General features: G+C 31.1%; 2 protein-coding genes across 4 annotated transcripts; both read left to right on the plus strand.

Annotated features, from left to right (window-relative positions):
* The first annotated feature begins 137 nt into the window (after nt 1–137).
* Nucleotides 138–10,816, plus strand: LOC123012969 (glycerophosphocholine phosphodiesterase GPCPD1-like). 3 transcript variants are annotated; one of them, XR_006413244.1, is made up of 5 exons: nt 902–1,177; nt 1,397–2,727; nt 6,210–6,677; nt 8,932–9,042; nt 9,235–9,373. XR_006413244.1 is itself a non-coding variant. In XM_044411225.1 (4 exons), the coding sequence occupies exons 2-4, from the start codon at nt 1,402–1,404 to the stop codon at nt 9,598–9,600; spliced, it is 2,160 nt and encodes a 719-aa protein (XP_044267160.1). In that variant the 5' UTR covers nt 138–252; nt 1,397–1,401; the 3' UTR covers nt 9,601–10,816. The 3 variants fall into 3 exon arrangements, 2 of the variants coding, with proteins under 2 accessions (XP_044267160.1, XP_044267159.1); XM_044411225.1 differs by lacking the exons at nt 902–1,177; nt 8,932–9,042 and adding an exon at nt 138–252 and having other exon boundaries at nt 9,235–10,816; XM_044411224.1 differs by lacking the exon at nt 8,932–9,042 and having other exon boundaries at nt 919–1,177; nt 9,235–10,816.
* Nucleotides 10,817–11,652: 836 nt separating this feature from the next.
* On the plus strand, nt 11,653–12,521 carry LOC123013290. Its single transcript, XM_044411726.1, has 2 exons — nt 11,653–12,276; nt 12,333–12,521. Exons 1-2 carry the CDS (start codon nt 11,736–11,738, stop codon nt 12,353–12,355), a joined length of 564 nt encoding a protein of 187 aa, XP_044267661.1. The 5' UTR covers nt 11,653–11,735; the 3' UTR covers nt 12,356–12,521.
* The last annotated feature ends 4,877 nt before the right edge of the window (nt 12,522–17,398 follow it).

The raw sequence follows: 17,398 nt of genomic DNA on the forward strand, positions 1-17,398 counted from the left end.
ATATTTTTTTGACATCTAGATAACATACGAACTGCCATGCAACATACGTCCTCAACTAGGACACCTACTTGATAGAAAGACTTTTTGATCGCACTGTATAAATAACAGTAAAAATAGTATTATCACACTGCACACTAATGAAAACGAGTTCAAACAAGTGAAAACTTGAAATTAATCTATAAATTATTTACATTAACGCGTGTAAAATTCTTAATCAAAGTGACCAACGCGGAGCTTTTTGCTGAATAATTTGTAAGTTTATGCTTAAGTAGTACATGATCGTTAGACACTAATTATTTGCTACAGAATTTTTTGAAATTTTTTCAATAAGAAACCTGTAACCAGCAATGGCCAAAGATGAGTTATTTTAAACAAAAATTCAGCTTTTAGGTATTTTATAATTTTTAATCAAACAGTGATGAATATGTCTAAATTAGTTATTTTATTTAATTATTTTTTGATTTTATTATATGTATACAATTAAGTACCATGCGGACAAAAAAATAGGACAACAAGGTCATTCTGTTGACCTAAAATGTAAAACGGCCCTTAGATCGTGACCTCATTTTTAATTTAATGTCAACGATGTTCAAGTAATGTTGCTTGTATTTTGGCGCTTTGAAAAACCAAATTTGATGTTAAAGCCTGCTTCACAGTGAACTTTTTGAAAATATCGAAAATCGTCTCCTTTTTTTTACGGCTTGTTAATACGAAACTGAAAATCCTATTCAACAAACATTTTTGTGTGACGTTTTCAGTAAAAGATAATGCTTGTATTTACACTGATAAAACTGATTTACAAGCTTGTTTGGTGTTTTTTTACTAAAAAAATATGCTTACTGTAAAAACAAATCTGCACAATTAGTTTGATTTAATTAAATCACATGATAAGTTTTTTCAACATACATATTCCATCCATTAGAAATTGCGTGATTGGGGATGACCCTTGAGTAGATCATTCATACACGTGAAAGTTTTTCAGTGAACTTTGCCCCAATCCCCATTATTTGTCAATATTTGTACCATATCTGGGGCGAGGTACACCAAAAGTAAAACGGACTGATTTTTTGTTATCTCATGGTATGATTGCCAGACTGCGTGTGATTTATTGCGCAAAAGAGTCGTAGTTTGCGCAAACTCATGTTTTCCAAGCAGTCGCAGAGTCAGCTGTCGCAAGGTAAAGTCTGAATGTGTGTGCGTTTTGTCGTAAAACGAGTCGAATGAGTAGATTTCGTGCAAAAGTTGAGTCAAACTCGAGCTAAAAATGCTTCATTCCATATTGATCTTGTCGAGGTGACAGTAGCTGTGATCAATCATGCGTTTTCTCGTCATTTTTGATAATAAATCTTATTACTAAACGGAGTAAAATTTTGGTGATTTGTGTGTGACCATATAGATACCATGCAGCGTTGGTTCTTCCTCGAGGACCCCAACAACGCCATCCTCCGCGTTGGCAAAGGGGATGATTTGCAACTCCACACTAGTAAGAGCACATCCAAGTTCCCCCCCAGAAAATGGCTGTTTCGAGTGCGGGCCCCCGACTTGAAAAAAGACGAAGTCATGTGCGTCTCGGGGAGTGTCTCGGAGCTGGGCTCCTGGCAATCGGAAAAATGCCTCCCTCTGGAACACGAAGACGACTCTGACATCTGGTCTCTCCCTGTCATGATCCCCGATAAGGTTAACATCCAGTATCGGTTTTGCGTTTGCGTGGTCATCGAAGCGGGGCTCCAGGTGATAGTGCGGAGTTGGGAGGCCCAAATCGCCCCCAGAGTGATCCACGCGACCGAAAAGTCGCCTCTGGCAACGGATGAGCCTTTGAGCTATGGAGACTACGGTAATGTTTGCAGAATTGACAGGGGGTGGCTTAATAAGGAAACGGTGATTCAATTGAAGTTCTGCAATAACCCCTTGACTCTCTGGAGGCCGAAATACAATAATCGGTCGGTTTATATCAAAGTGACTCCTGTGGGACTGCTGCGTCACAACACCAACATCCCTAAGACAATGTCGGAGGCTTTGGAAGAGTCCCTCAGTGCGGATACTCAAGACGCGTTCGAGAACCCCAAACATGCCCTAAGCGAAGTTGCCTCTCTTAATGCCGAAGACTCATCTTTCCACCCCCAACCCCAATTCGGGGAGGAGTATAAAGAAAACGACATGCTCATTTTCCAATGTTCCGTTTTGTTCCCCGCCAACGTGGCTTTTCTCATTGATTTGTACATATACAGTTCGAGACACGACGATGGAGAGCCCCCTCATCATGCCGGATTTAGTTACTTACTCCCCACTGTATTGCAGTCTTCGGAAGGAAGTGTTGTCCTCCCGGTGACGAGCACCAAACACCGGCCTTTGGGCCAAGTCCGGATTGACTATATAGTCGTAAGGCCGATGCCTAATTTCAAATGTGATTTGAGTGTTTCGTATGCGAGACATTGGAAGAAGACGAGGGCTGGGTTGGATGTGGGTCATCGAGGGTCTGGCTCCAGTTTCAAAACGCAGAATTGTGCAGAAGTTAGGGAAAATACCGTCGCCAGTTTGAAGAATGCCATTGATCATGGGGCGGATTTTGTTGAATTTGATGTTCAGTTGAGTAAAGATCTTATTCCTATTGTTTATCACGATTTCCATGTGTGTATTTCGATGAAGAAGAAGAAACAGTTGGATGAGACTGATATGCTGGAGTTACCGGTCAAGGAATTGACTCTGGATCAGTTGCAGTTGTTGAAGGTGAGAAACGGTTTTGAAGTTTTAACAGAAATTGTTGTTATATCTTACTCAACCCGTGTAAAAATTAATCAACCATCTCTCTCGCACAAAATAGCAATTGTTTTTGGAGCAATTTTGTTGGACACTATACAAAAAAATACCAAAATTTAGACAATAAACGATGATGAAAAATGAAAATTCAATTCAACCTTTACTGCACCGGATGGGTTATTTTCGTTAATTTATATTATTTTGGCCAAAAGGCCATAAAAATGAAAATTAACCTAGAGTGCGTTGAATTTCAATCTGACACTTTTGACAGTTGTTGACATTTCGCGTCAATGTGGTTCACACTCTTTAAGAAAATCAAACGAAAACGATAGAAAAACGATGTAAAACCCAGTTAATTTGCACACTGGTCAACTTGAAATAGTTAGGTAGTGATTTGTGAAGTGTTTTTAAGATTATAAAAGCCCAATGTAAAAGAAATTTGGCCAACGAATGTGTAATTTAATTTAATTTTTTAATTTGAGGTTATGACATGAATTTATTATTTCTATCGACATAATAAAAACTAGATTGAACTAACAAAAAATAACAAAAATTGTGAAAATTCAAAAATTGAATTGAACTATAATTAACATAATGATCTACTATTCATTATAACTAGGAAGAGGAATATGCTTAGGATTCTATAAGCTACATGCAAAACCCTCATTACTTTCATTTCATAGAAATTTTTATTTAACTTTTTTACAAGTAGATATTTTATCATTGTTTTTTATTTTGCTGAAGTGATATGTGTTTTATTAGTACTCGTAAGTATGTTGATTTGCTAAAAAGCATTAAATGGGAATTTGATAGCCACTTAATTTGATGGATTTTCTAATCAACTAGGTATGTTGTTCAAACTACAAATAATTACGTCTGTAAACAATAATTAAAATCATCAGAAAATGCGATTACATATTTAATAATAATAAAATAATAGACATAAACTTTTTATTAACTTATATTTTTTTTTGTTTTTAAAACAAAAAATTGAAAAATGAAAAAAATACAATGTCTTTGGAATTTGGATGTTGCGATGGAAGGGATTTAACAAAACAAAAAATACGATATCATCAATTTTATTTCCTGTTGTTTGGTGTTATATTACAGCATATCTAATGAAATTTAAATCCCTTGACATTAGCTTCTTATCGGTTTGTGAAAACATAATTTAGTTCATTATAATCATGTTATTTTTCATGTTAATTTCGTTTTTCGGCTTGACTGTTTAAGTCTGATTTTATAGTTTTTGAATATGAACATGATTTTTTGTGATTATAATTACTCTCCAAATAATTATTAATTAATTATTATTATTTATTTCTGCTCTTGGTGTTTTTCCGGGAAGCGGCGTTTTTCTTTGTTCATACTCGTAATATTTACATTAATAAATCATTATTAAAATTATGCAATTACAAATCAAATCTTGTTCGCAATTATTTAATCGATTATTATTATTACAATGACTTGACCTTCAAATGAAAGCACGTGCAGTAGTTTAAATTTTTTACCAGAAAGTAGATAGGTTTTGGTATCATCACCACCTGTTGTTCGTCTAACTATGAATTATACATATTTCAGTGGGAAGGTACTAATAATTTTTATTTAGTATTTATTTGTACATTATAAGTTTACGACGTTTAAATTAAATTAAAAACTACTAAGTATTATTTTGCTCAAATAAAGTTTCTCATACTAATGAGTTATGAACAAGAGCTTTGTTTACGAAATTTTAGTGATTTTACAAATAAAAATAGAACCAATTACGACTTATTAAATGATTATTGATAAAATAAATATTTTGTGAATTATGTAAGTTAATTTACAGATAATATTTAGTATATATTTTCTACTGTGGCACAGAGAAGTCATCTAAAAATTAAATATAGCGCATATTATAATATTTATTATTATTATTGATGAAAGTTCTGGACTTCTGGAAAAACTGCATTTGATTTAAATACATTTTAGTTTCCCACACATCTAAAATAATATTATATTTAAACAAATATTATTCGGGCACGTGTTGTATATTTTTATAAATTTTTTTTATAAATTTTTATAAAAAATGCAATTTATTTATGTTTAACGTACTGATAATTGCGGTAGACAGAATTTTATCTTTACTAAACTGTAACTGTAAATATGTCTACCATGTGTTCGTGACGTTAACAACACATTATGTAATACCTCACATTAACATTATCATTTTGATCAGAACCTTGAGAACGTGATAATATTTTGCAAAACTACATAATGTAGTTTGAAAATTTTATTCGAATATTTTTAGGAAAAAAATGCTTAATACATAATTGATTTGATCTCTAATAAAATATATTTTTATATTGACAAACTTAAATTTTTGAACTTTCTATTTTTTTTTGTGATTCGAAAGTCGTAACAATTTTGTGTCCCTTTTTTGTCCTCTTTATATCAAAGAGAACGAGTTAATTTTGAGGTCGTTGTATTTGGCTTGTGGAACTTGGACTTGAAAGTGAACACGCGATTTTACCAATGCCAGGTTACATAAATTTAGCTTGGCTCAGTGTTAAGAACTGTTCTTTGCGTCACAGAAACTAATAATATTGGTAAAACAAGTGCAGAGTTTGGGACATTATTATTATTGATAAAAAAATGGAATTTTTGCTTTGACCTTTGAAACGATATTAAAATTTTCGAAGAAATAAATAAAGATTTAAACATATTTTTAGATATACGTATAGTTTTAGGATTTTTTTTAATTAAAAATAGAAAAAAGGCTAATTTGTATGTTTTCTTCTTTAATGTTGTGTGTTTATAATTGCGAAGAATGCGAAGTATAATCTAAGAAATAACAAAATGTTCAATTAATCCTTAAATTTGAAGTATTATTTGAAGGAGTAATTTTTCTCTACTTTACAAGGATTATTGCGAAAAAATTTCGACTTCCTTTGACGATAATAATTTATTCATATTTGTAATCTGTATTTAAAATGACGTGGCTGATTTAATGCATTCTTATCGAAATAATCGTTGCTTGGTAGAGTTCCAGAACATATAATTTTGTATTTTACTTTCATTATCGATCAAAGGTATATTATTTCACTATAGAAACATTTGTGAATAATTTATTGAACCAGGCTGCAAATAACGATTTGTCGTTAATTGAATTAACATTGTATTTAATTGTTTTAAAAGAGAGTAAGACATTCGTGTACCAAAATTTCTCACTAATTTACATTAGTTTGAAATCAGACCTTGAAAATAGGCCAATTTGCATTTTCGTATTGTTTAACATAGTCGTCATCTAATAGTTATCTAATACACTTAAATAATATTAAAATAAATTAAGTTAACACTATGATAATTTGGTAATTTGCGTTCGTGGAGGTTGGGAAGAATTTAATTTTTTTCTTAGTTTTTTTAATGTACAAACTTTAATGTTTAATTATTAATTTAGTGCTTCCACGTAGGTGTACCACCTGAGCGAGGGCAAGACGAAGAATCCTCGTTTCTTCGACGACGACCTCGAAGACCACCAACCCTTTCCGACTCTTCAGCACGTCTTGGAAGTGCTGAATCCACACGTAGGTTTCAACATCGAAATAAAATGGACTATGCAACTCTACGACGGCTCATTCGAATTATACCATCCCACCGACATCAACCTCTACCTGGACACCATCCTCGAAGTGGTTCTTCGCTACGGCGGCGAAAGAAGGATCGTTTTTTCCTGTTTCAATCCTGATATTTGTTCCATGATCAGATTGAAACAGAATAAATATCCTGTTATGTTCTTAACCATAGGCGAAAGTAAAGTTTACGCTCAATATAGAGATCCGAGATGTTGGTCCATTCCGGCAGCCATCCAGTATGCCAATATGATCGAACTTCTTGGAATTAGTGCACATACGGAAGATCTCCTAAGGGACTCATCATTGGTAAGTTGGGTTTTGATAATAATGTATATCTTAAAGCATAATTTGCACGAGTTTTATGAGACACAGTGTAATACTGCTTCTAAACTAGAGCAAAATTTTGAGGCATATCAAACCAAATTCAAATTTTTCCACAAGAACTGAGTATTGTTTTTTGTGTTTAAAGTATTTTAATTTTGTTGTTTGTTTTATCTATTGTTAGGCGATTTGTTTGTAGGTAACTACATAATCTCTATTGTTTCGGCTTAATGGTTTTATTTTGCAAATAATTGTGTAAGTCTTTGTTTAAGTTAAAACTCGAAGTCCATTTTTTATCAAACTTCTTGTAGATTATAGCGATAAAAGAAATTGTTTTATTTCGCACTTAATTAGATTTTCTAAGTGGCAGATTGATTATGAATGATACATCAGTTGAGTTGTTTTTTATCACTTAGTTATCTAAATTGGTTTATTAAATGCTAGTAATAACATGGTGTGTACCACTGTTTGTACAGATGAAAATTGGATATTTTTCCTTAGTTTTTAATTTTATTTAAAATTTAATATTAAACGACAAATTTGTTATTAATTTTCTAAGATTATTACACTTGTTTTTCTTAGTATTTTCCAAATTTGTATACATTTTTTTGTATTAGTTTTAAGGAACATCTTTTCGAGGATTTCTTGTTTTAACTTTAATGTAATTTTTGGATTGTATTCATTATAAAACAGGCTATTTGGAAGTGGTATTCTGTTGTCTAACATTTTGTTAGGTTGTTATTTATACCGGGATATGTCTACTAAAAAAAATCTAAAAAATAACTGAATTTTATTTTTAGCAAATGTTACTCGCATACCTGTGGAAAGCTACTTAGCAGTTTTGCCAACAACATAAATAAAAGTGTACTTGGCAACTGCTCTTGACCTATACAAACTTAGAACACCTAATAAGGAATTGAAAATTTTTGCAGTTTTTTTTCAGTTTTTAGTAGACACGTCTTTTATTTTTTTATTGAAATGTTTGAAAACTGTTCATACATTATACTGGGCGTTTGTAAAACTACAAATACTGCATGCTAGTTTGTTCTTTGAAGAATAATCTAGGACAGGTTTAATGTTTTCTAATAAAAAGTAGGTAATACAAATTATAGAATCAATTGTAGTTGATAAAAAAGTCAAAAACAATAATTTTTGCAACAAAACAAAAGTTTTTGAATTTTTAAGTTACTTATGGAGACATTTTTTGGTGTTTCACCATAGAAATCATAAAAAAAATAATTATGCATACTTCTATTTCAGGAAATATTGCATATTTGTGCATATTTTAGGAAATATTGCATATTTGTGCATATTTTCTTCAAATCACTAATACCCGATTAAAAATTTCAGTTCAAGTTAAAAATTGGACAGTTTATGAAAAATGATCCGATTACAAAATATTTTAAAGAGAAAACCGGTAATTCGTAAGCCAAACTCAAAAAATTAGTACCCTGCTGAATGTTTTCTTTTTAAATTGTATTGAACCAAGCGGTTTTTTTTAAATCATTTGTTTCCAAAAAATAATAATTAATATAAATTACAGTAATATAAAAAATGATTTTATTTTAAGAACAAAATTTTGTTTTGATTTTGAGTTATTTGATTTTTGCTATCTAAATTATATGTAAAAAATAATTTAATACAAAGTAGATAGTTGTAATCTCTCAGATCATAACCTTCATGAAAAGAATGTTTTTTTGGTGGGTTCCCATTTAAAAAAAAATAATATTTTTGTAAAACTCAAAAACAAAGTAACAAAAATTTCGAAAAATTTTATTTTTGATAAAACATCACATTTTTATAGAACTTTATAATTCATCAATTAGTTTTTTCAAAAAATAAATACGTTTGCTTTTTATTGTTCAAAATTTTGCATATCGATGCATATTTTGGCATATATTGGAGCATATTTCTTAATATTTTGTGTATATTTTTGTGAAAAAACGTGCATATATATTCACATAATTTCCGATTTTTTCGTGCATATAATCTGAGCCTTAATTATAATTATTTATTACAAATATGTTTTTATAATAAAGCAGACTTGTCCTACTTTGTTCTGGAAGATTTACAATGGAGCAGGATTCCTGAAAAGCTAAAAAGAAATAGACTGTGAAAATAATACTTGAAAGTGAGAATTCGGAATTTGCGAACGTAAATTTAACTATAATAATCTGTAAAGATAAAACAACTAATGTGAACATTAAACTGTGAATAATTGGAGGAATATGTTTTTTAGATATGCCAATAAACGGTTAATGAAGAACTTGATGCTATTTATATAAAATACAAGGGAATTGTTCAAGACATAACAAGAATCATCGCATAAACAAATTAAGGAGTTTATTTTGTAAGTATCAGGAAAGATTTCTTGGAAACTGTGCAAAAAACTGCGAAAACATCGAAAAAACTGGACAGAGAATGTAGTAAAAAAGTAGTTTACAAAAAAGTGAAAACAGGTCTCATAAACTTGCTAAAAGGGTTGAACAGTATTTTTGTACACTAGGAGGCCGATCAGTTTTTGATTAGTATTTCTTTACAGGTCCAGATGGTGAAGAGGGCGGGTTTGATAATGTTTTGTTGGGGGGATGAGAACGCCGATCCGACGACCCTCAAGATGTTAAAAGAGTTGGGGCTGCATGGCGTCATCTACGACAAAATCTATCAGCTGTCGAGCAAAGAAGTGAAAGAAAGCATTTTCTTGGTTGAAGCACGCGAATCCCAGAAGGATCTAATCAGGCTAGCAGCAGCCGCCGTCGAGTCTCCCACTGTCTCCATAATCAAGGAGCAAGTGTTGGATATAGAAAAAGCCAGACACGAATATGAAGAAAAGAACGTCTCAACTGCAACTTCGCTAGAGAGTTTAGATAGTCGTATGTCTGATTATGAGAAAAATGGGACAGGTTAGGATTTCCGCTTATTTTATTATTCAGTTTATTAGCAAATTTACAAGTATTACCTCAGTTGGGGATGTTTTAAAACAACTAAATTATTGTAGGCAGTATTTATTAAATATGCTACTCTAAGGTTGTGATCATTTTCTTTGTTTACACTAGATTGTAATCAGTTTTTGTGTTTTAAAGCAGGGTTTACAAATACGGTTATTTTTTTAATATGAGCAAGGCTTTTCTCAGCTTTTATTTATTATCACCTCTTTATTATTTCTAAAAGCGAATTATTTTTTTTGCAATACGTGTTTCAATATTGTGATATAATTCTTCCATGATTCACTAAATTTAATCGTAAATATTCCAAACATCGTAATTAATGTCGATTTTGAGCAATGGAAATTAAAGTGGTCATTTTAAATTATATTTCAAGGAATATAACGGAAAATGAAATGGTTCCAAACTGAAAAAAACACGATTATAAATACATTGAGTGTCAAGGAATATAACTGAAAATGAAATGGTTCCAAACTGAAAAAAACAACAAATTGAAAATCTGTAAATAATTAACGCAGGCACTTATTTTAGAAAATTTTTTCATTCACACAGTATGAATTAGAATATAATTATATAGATTAATAGTTTGTGAATCAGCAGTTTATTTTTCATACTAGATTTGTGTATTGTCTCTAAAATTAGTTAGATTAGAATTTTTATAATGTTTCTAATGAAATATTTTTGTGAAATATATCTTTAGACTTTTTAAATTTGCTTGCTTTGTTCGAAAATGACCAAAAACAAATTAAACCATTTCATTCTTTTTCCCTTCTTTGAAATCGAATGATATTTTTACAAATTTGGGCTTTTTTGTACATATTCAACAGAATATCTGCATCGGTTTTGTTCGAAATAAAACTTGTCTTTACTTAGGGACTTCACAAATTCACATATTCGTAACATTTTTAGCCTATTTATAGGAAAGGGCTGTTAGGTGGTTTAGTTTAGGAGCTTTTTAATATTTTAGTGCCAGTTTATGATGCAGGGTGCACAAATTTTTGCAGTTGAGACACAAAGACAAAAAAATGAATGCTTAAATTCTCACAATTTTAAATTGTGTGCCTGCCTAAGGCAAAGCATAGGCTTTGTGAAAAGTCCTGCATTTGTTTGTGCTAAATACACGAAATGTTGAAATTTTTATGACATTTTTGCAATAAAGTTCTAACCACTGTTGTTTTAGTATTTATTTGAGTTTGTAAAATGTGATTTGATTTTTTCTTATTTGTAAATTTTTGTTCCTATGTAATTAACAGGAGACGTAAAGTGATATTTAAGTGCGACCAAGAAGACGTGATGAAGAGTGCCCAATCTCTCAAAATGAATGAAGTTTTGAGCTCAGGAAATAATATACCAAAGTTCTGATACTTGAAGTGATAAATAAATAAATTAAATATTATTTATATTCATAAAGCAAAACGAATAAACTTTTTGCATAATGAAGGAGTTTCTTTTACCCTTCTCATCCCCTGCAACCACTACCATTACCTATTATTTAAAAAAAAAAAATTTTTTTGTCTTTAACGCTGTAGAAGCCTAATGTTTTGAAGAAAGCTAAGTATAAACATGTAATAATTTTCTTCTTACTTTCTTTGACGTTTAAACATGCCAATTCACAAGTGTTTCAAATTTTGCTTGGCCCATTTACTCTCATTAAAATAATTAGTGGAAAAAGATTTCACTAATAATTAAAAATCTTCAGTTTTCTACCAATAACACTGTTATAGCGTGTGTCTACCTAGTTATTAATTGTAATCCATATACCTACTTATTTATCTTCACTTAAAAATACTAATTTGTTATAGTTGCAATATTTTTTAGTTGAGTTTAAGTTGAGATAAGATTTGTATTGATTTTGTGATTATTTTTGTGTCTATTTTGTGATTACGCTTCTCAGGGCAGACTTCCCAATGAAAATCTTCACGGAAGTACTTGTCATATCAGAAAAATAGAACAATGTGAAATATGAGACACAGATCATGCAAGATGCAAGAAACATGAGTTTCGCGTCGTTGGTTCGACATGCACATCTTCCTATAAAATCTGCAACAAAGTGCAAAAACAAATCATTGTAGTGTAGATTGTTAGCAAAACGTCAAACATGTATTACTATGTGACATGGGTGCTATTTCTAAGTGCAGTTGTGCAAAGTTCACAAAATTTCGAAGACAATCTTGTCAAAAGAATGGTAAAGGAGTGTTTGGTCTCACGCAATGCAATCCTATGTTTCGCCAATAAAGCTGCAAAAGCTCTGGAGAGGTCCATGGACTGGAATGTGCATTTTTTTGACGGTGTCACATTTGAGAGAAACAAGGAAAAAGCTCCAGAGAGTGAAGCCAGAGCTCGCACTTACGGCTTCGGCCGATTGTTCAAAGCATTGAACGATTTTTTGAATACACACACGTTGACTTTGGATTTGACCAAAGGGGAAACAGCAGTGGAGGCTCGCGGTGGCGGAGGAGGAGGTGAAGGTGGTGGAGGAGGAGATGAAGGTGGCGGATTTGGAGGATACAAAAACGCCATAAAAAAGGAAAAAAAATACATGCAGTATGCGTTTATGGTACTTCTTGGTATTTTTGGCTTGACTGGACCTTTAATGATGAAAACGTTGGCAATAATGGCGGCGAAGGCACTGCTTGCTAGTAAGACTGCACTTATTATTGTGGGTTCAGTGGCTCTCAAAAAGATTTTTGAAAAGGATCAGGAGAAGACTTCTGTTAAGGTTCATACTGTTAGTGCTCATGATGGCCACGACAGAATCTACATTCCCACTCAGTCAGCACCTTATTGGTCATATCAACCCGATTCTAAACACACGTGACACAAAAATGATTTACTTTATAATTTATTTATTTATTGTTAAGTTAAATAAAAGTTCTTCGATGAAGTTTGTTTTTTATTTTAGTCTACGACACATTGTAATATTTCGTTATTCGTTTAAATAAAAATAGAAATTTGCTCTTAGAAAACTAATTTTTTATGTATTTTTTTCGTTTTATTTTTTTCTACGTAGTTTCCACATGCAGAAATTTTCTTGCATTTTATTCATACGTATAGCACACATAATTCATTAAGTAAAAAATGCGTAACCGTAATTAATTATAAAGTGGTCATTACACTTTTAATGCTAATGTCTTTGATACGGTTTAAAAATTGCGTAATAGCCTATTCTACACGCAATATGAATAATAGAAATCTCGTCTTCAGCTTGTTGAAAATATAATTGGCGAGTCTAGGGTCAAAGTGACACCTGTATTTGACCGTTAGTGTTCCCGAAGGATTCAAAATGTCGCTCACAACACGACGTGGATAACATGTCCTTTAACTTTTAAATAAGGCTCTTTTATTTTTTATTAACACCGATAAGCTATAAAAAGGTATTTTATATGACGTGAGGGTTAAATTTTCCGTATTATGCGGCGTGAATCTTGTATGAACTTCCCCATTTAGCTTTTGAGAAACAAAAAATTGATTAAAATTTAACATGTCTAGTGAAAGATTTAGATTTTGAATGATATTAAAGAATTAAAGTCAAGCAAACAAATAAATAATTCTCTTAACATTACATTCTTTTAATTCAGATAGTTTTTGATAAAGTTATAAGCCGCAAAAATATTGTGCAGCGTTTACAGAAAAGCATACACCACTCCAAAAATTAAAGAAACAAAAAATTTTCTTAAATTTGTATCTCATCGAAAAATGGTCGTGTCTAGATTTAAAAAAAAAAACATTTTGAAGCTTTAAGTTTCTATTTTTGAGGTTTTCTGGCAAAAATTTAGATTTTTTTTCTCGCGCTATTATGCGTGATAACCGTAGCACAGAAAAAATGGCTACTAAAAATTTCAAAATAGAAACTTAAAGCTTTAAAATAGTTTTTTTTTAAATATAGACATGACCATTTTTCGGTGTCCGGTCAATTGTTCGAACAGCATATTGATCGAACGTCAATTTTTCGAAAACTGATTGTTCGAAAAGTCATTTGTGTAGGCAAGTTACATTTAGAAAAAAAAAACATTGTTAGAAAAATTTCTTTGTAGGCGCAATACAGAAGAAAGTAGGAATGATTAAAACAACAATATTTATTTGTTGGGTGTTGAAATCGTTGAAATAAAATTTATATTATATTTCTAATACTAGTCAATGGTTAAATTAATTATTAAGTTACATAAAAAAAAACATAAATTTATACAAAAATAAGAACTTTCATCTCAGCTCCGATCTTCTGTAGCTCAGTTATTATTTAAGTGGGAATTTTGATATTTTGTAGACTTTATTTATATTCTAGAGCGCATTTCAGGAAAATATTATTGTTTATACTGGGTGGCCCAAAACTAAGTTAAATACAAACTTATGTTTTTTTTTAATGAAACACCATATATTTCTTGGCATTTTTGAATGTAACTTTTAATTTCAGTGTTTTGAAACTAAACTTCTATTAGTCGACTTTACTTAGTTTTTGAAGTAAGTTTTTTTTTTCACAAAAACATTCTCTTTTTAAAAATTTATTATACGAAAAGTTAAGACAGCTGGAAAAAAAAATACCATTGTAAAGAGGAAAGTATGAACTTTGAGACTATAATATTTTTTTAATGTATTGCAGTCGAAATATTAAAAAAATAATATAAAAAATTCAAATGGAACACCCTTTTTTTATTTTTGCATCTCAGACTGATAAATTGTCGATCTAAAAAAATAAACTTTTGATGTCTAGAATTGATAAATTAAAAGATATTTAATTTTAAATATTAATTTTTCTCAACAAAGACTATGTATGCATTTTCTTTAATTTTTGATAATTATGAAACAATTGACAAGTATTAAAAATATGGAAGACGTAAGAGCTGATCCTCCTCCCGGTTTCTTCTGGATTGCGCCTACGAAGAAATTTTTCTAATACGCTCTTTTAAAACAAACTTGTTTTTGTTAAATGTTGTTTGCCTACATAATGATTTTTCAAACAATCAGTTTTCGAAAAATTCGCGTACGATCAATATGCTGTACGAACAATTTGCTTTCGAACAATTGTCCGTAACTCCCATTTTTGTATGAAAATTTTTTGTTTCTTTAATTTTTTTGGAGTAGTGTATTTAACAAATTTTTTGCTTTTGCTTTTTTTAATTTTCATGGAAATAACATATACTGGGTGTTGCATCGCAATCTTTCCAGGGCAGAAGCCTCTTTTTGAGGTGATTGGTTTGGGAAAATATTTTTTGTTTTTGTGGAGATGTGTTTTGGTGCTCTCCCATTAGGTTGATAGATGTGTTTGTCTGAGGGCGTATAATGGGCGAAATTAGATTATAGAAGGGACAGTGGTCATCGTCGATAATTCTCCAGAATGGCACCTATGAGGAATCCACTAGGCCGTATATTCGAATCAGACTAATTGATCCTGAGTAAGCCGGTCAGGCATCAGAAATGAGCGCAATGAAAACCCACAGATGGCAGAGCACTGGCGGATTGTGTAATTCCGATGGAACGTAATTCTGTTGGAAAATTGGTGGCCGCATACGCACGTGCAAACTCCGAAGGGATTGAACAAAACCGCGCAACTGGAAATTATATTAAAGTGTTCTATCTACGTGTTATATCTAACTGCGAATCATCTCCCACCGGCTTACTGCACAAAACAAAGTTACATTTCGTCGGCACAAATTAAATTTTAACAGAACGTAATTGAACGCTGAATGGCGCTTTATACGTTCTCTGCATTCCACTTATTTTCGGCTTAATACAGACACCGCAAATGAATAGGCCCGTCATGTTCCACCAACAACAAATTCATACCGACCCGAAATACACAAAAGACACACATTCTCGACGGCTTTTTCACGTGATGCAATCTTCAACTTTTCAAACTTCCAAAGAGGTAAAAAAGTCACCAAACAACTTACTGGCCAACATTTTTTTACCACTACTAAAATTTGACTAATGCAAGAAGAACTTCACAAAAAGAAATCAATTCATATTGCTTTTTTACACTCATAAAAGAAAATTTGATGGAAATATATTTTATTTATAACTTGTTTACTCATAATAGTATATTAAAGAACAAGTTTTATAAGGGTTGATTTGGCGCACGAATCCCAAGTTAGAAAACGAGCCGTAGGCGAGTTTTCTATGGGATGAGTGCGCCAATGCCATTATAGAACGAGTATTTTATGTTATTTTTTCTAAATTCTAAATATATATTTTTGTCGCCTAGAGAATTTTGTGTTAGTTGGTATCGTTTGGTAACACTCGGCGCCCACCTGTTTTTTTGAGTCATTTCTGCCGTCTGTCATTCAAAATAAAATTTACAAATTATTAGTATTACAACATAATAATAATAAATAAAATATGAGAAACAGAATTTAGTTTGCACTCCGCCCGAAATTCGCGAAATTGCCGAAGCTACAACGTAAAATTTGTTACCTGACAAGTCAGAAGCGGCATCCAAAAACTAAATATCCCTAAATTCATTAAAGCACAGTGAAAATTAGAAAAAAGAGTTTTATGCAGAATCTCTTGTTTATAAAAATATTGAAAACTGACTAGTGGCCAGACTAGTGGGTTTTGTATAATTATCACATTTGGAAATGGTGTTTTCAGAAATCGGGTTTTTGAAACGACCAGTTTTTTAAATTTTGTTGAAGAAGAAGATAAATTTCGGCTTGATTAGAACAAAGAACAAGAAGTATTCTTTTCGTGTCTTACTGGGCAATAAATATATTGTATTTTTCTTTTTAATGTATTTAGTGTAACAAAGGAGACAGTAAAATACAATTTTTGTGTTCTTGCATTTATTAATTGGATAAAAAACTCATGTGTTACATGTATACATATATACAGGGTGATTTTATTATTTGTGCAGAAATTTTAAGAGGTGATAGTAGAGGGCAAAAGATGCAAAAATACTTGTCTTCTCTGAATGTTTATAGTTCTTTAGTCGCTGAATAAATTTAGCGCGCAGTCTTAAAGTTTACCAATAAAAATTGTGGGCAAATATGATTTCTAAGATTATTTCATTCTAAGATTATTATTTTTTTTTTTTAAATAAGTTATAATTAGCAAAATCAGCCACAGAAAAAAGTGTCTTTATATTAAAAAAATGATTTTTTTTGTGGAAGACTAGGATACTACCGAATTTCATTACCACAAATGTCACCGCTAGGTACTATCAATGTAAACTATGAAGTAAAGTACTCAAAAGAAGCAAACTGTTTATATTACATTTTTTGACGAATTTTCGACGCTAAAATGGAGAATTATTGAATAAAAAGTATGGAATCAAACGTTTTTTGCTTAAACTATTTATTTTTTAGGAAAACTAATTGATGAATGATAAAGTATTATAAAAATGTGATGTTTTATCAAGAATAAAAATTTTCGAATTTTGCTTTTAGTTCTACATTTTTTTTAAATGGCATACTATGAATAAAAAGTATGGAACCAAACATTTTTTGCTTAAACTATTTCTTATATATGATAAAGTTATGATGTTATGAAGGTTATGATCTATGTATTACAACTAAAGTTTGTTTTTTTTAAATGGAAATGCCAAACAGTCTTAACGTTAGCACCACTAGTAAATTCATGTATGGTAATTTAAAAAAAAGGAAGTTGGCAGTTCTGTTTTTTTGAATTAATTTGAAAACAATGTCATTAAATGTAAACACAAAAAATCGTGTAAGAAAATTTAGAGACGAAACACCGAAAAAAGAACAAATTCAGTTTTTAGAAATTTGGAAACGAATAGTTCGCAAGCAGGAAGTCAGAAAAAGGGCC

The sequence above is a fragment of the Tribolium madens genome, unplaced genomic scaffold, assembly GCF_015345945.1.
Source record: "Tribolium madens isolate multiple individuals breed KSU strain unplaced genomic scaffold, Tmad_KSU_1.1 Scaffold_96;HRSCAF=242;Tcas5.2_LG5, whole genome shotgun sequence".
NCBI lineage: Eukaryota > Metazoa > Arthropoda > Insecta > Coleoptera > Tenebrionidae > Tribolium > Tribolium madens.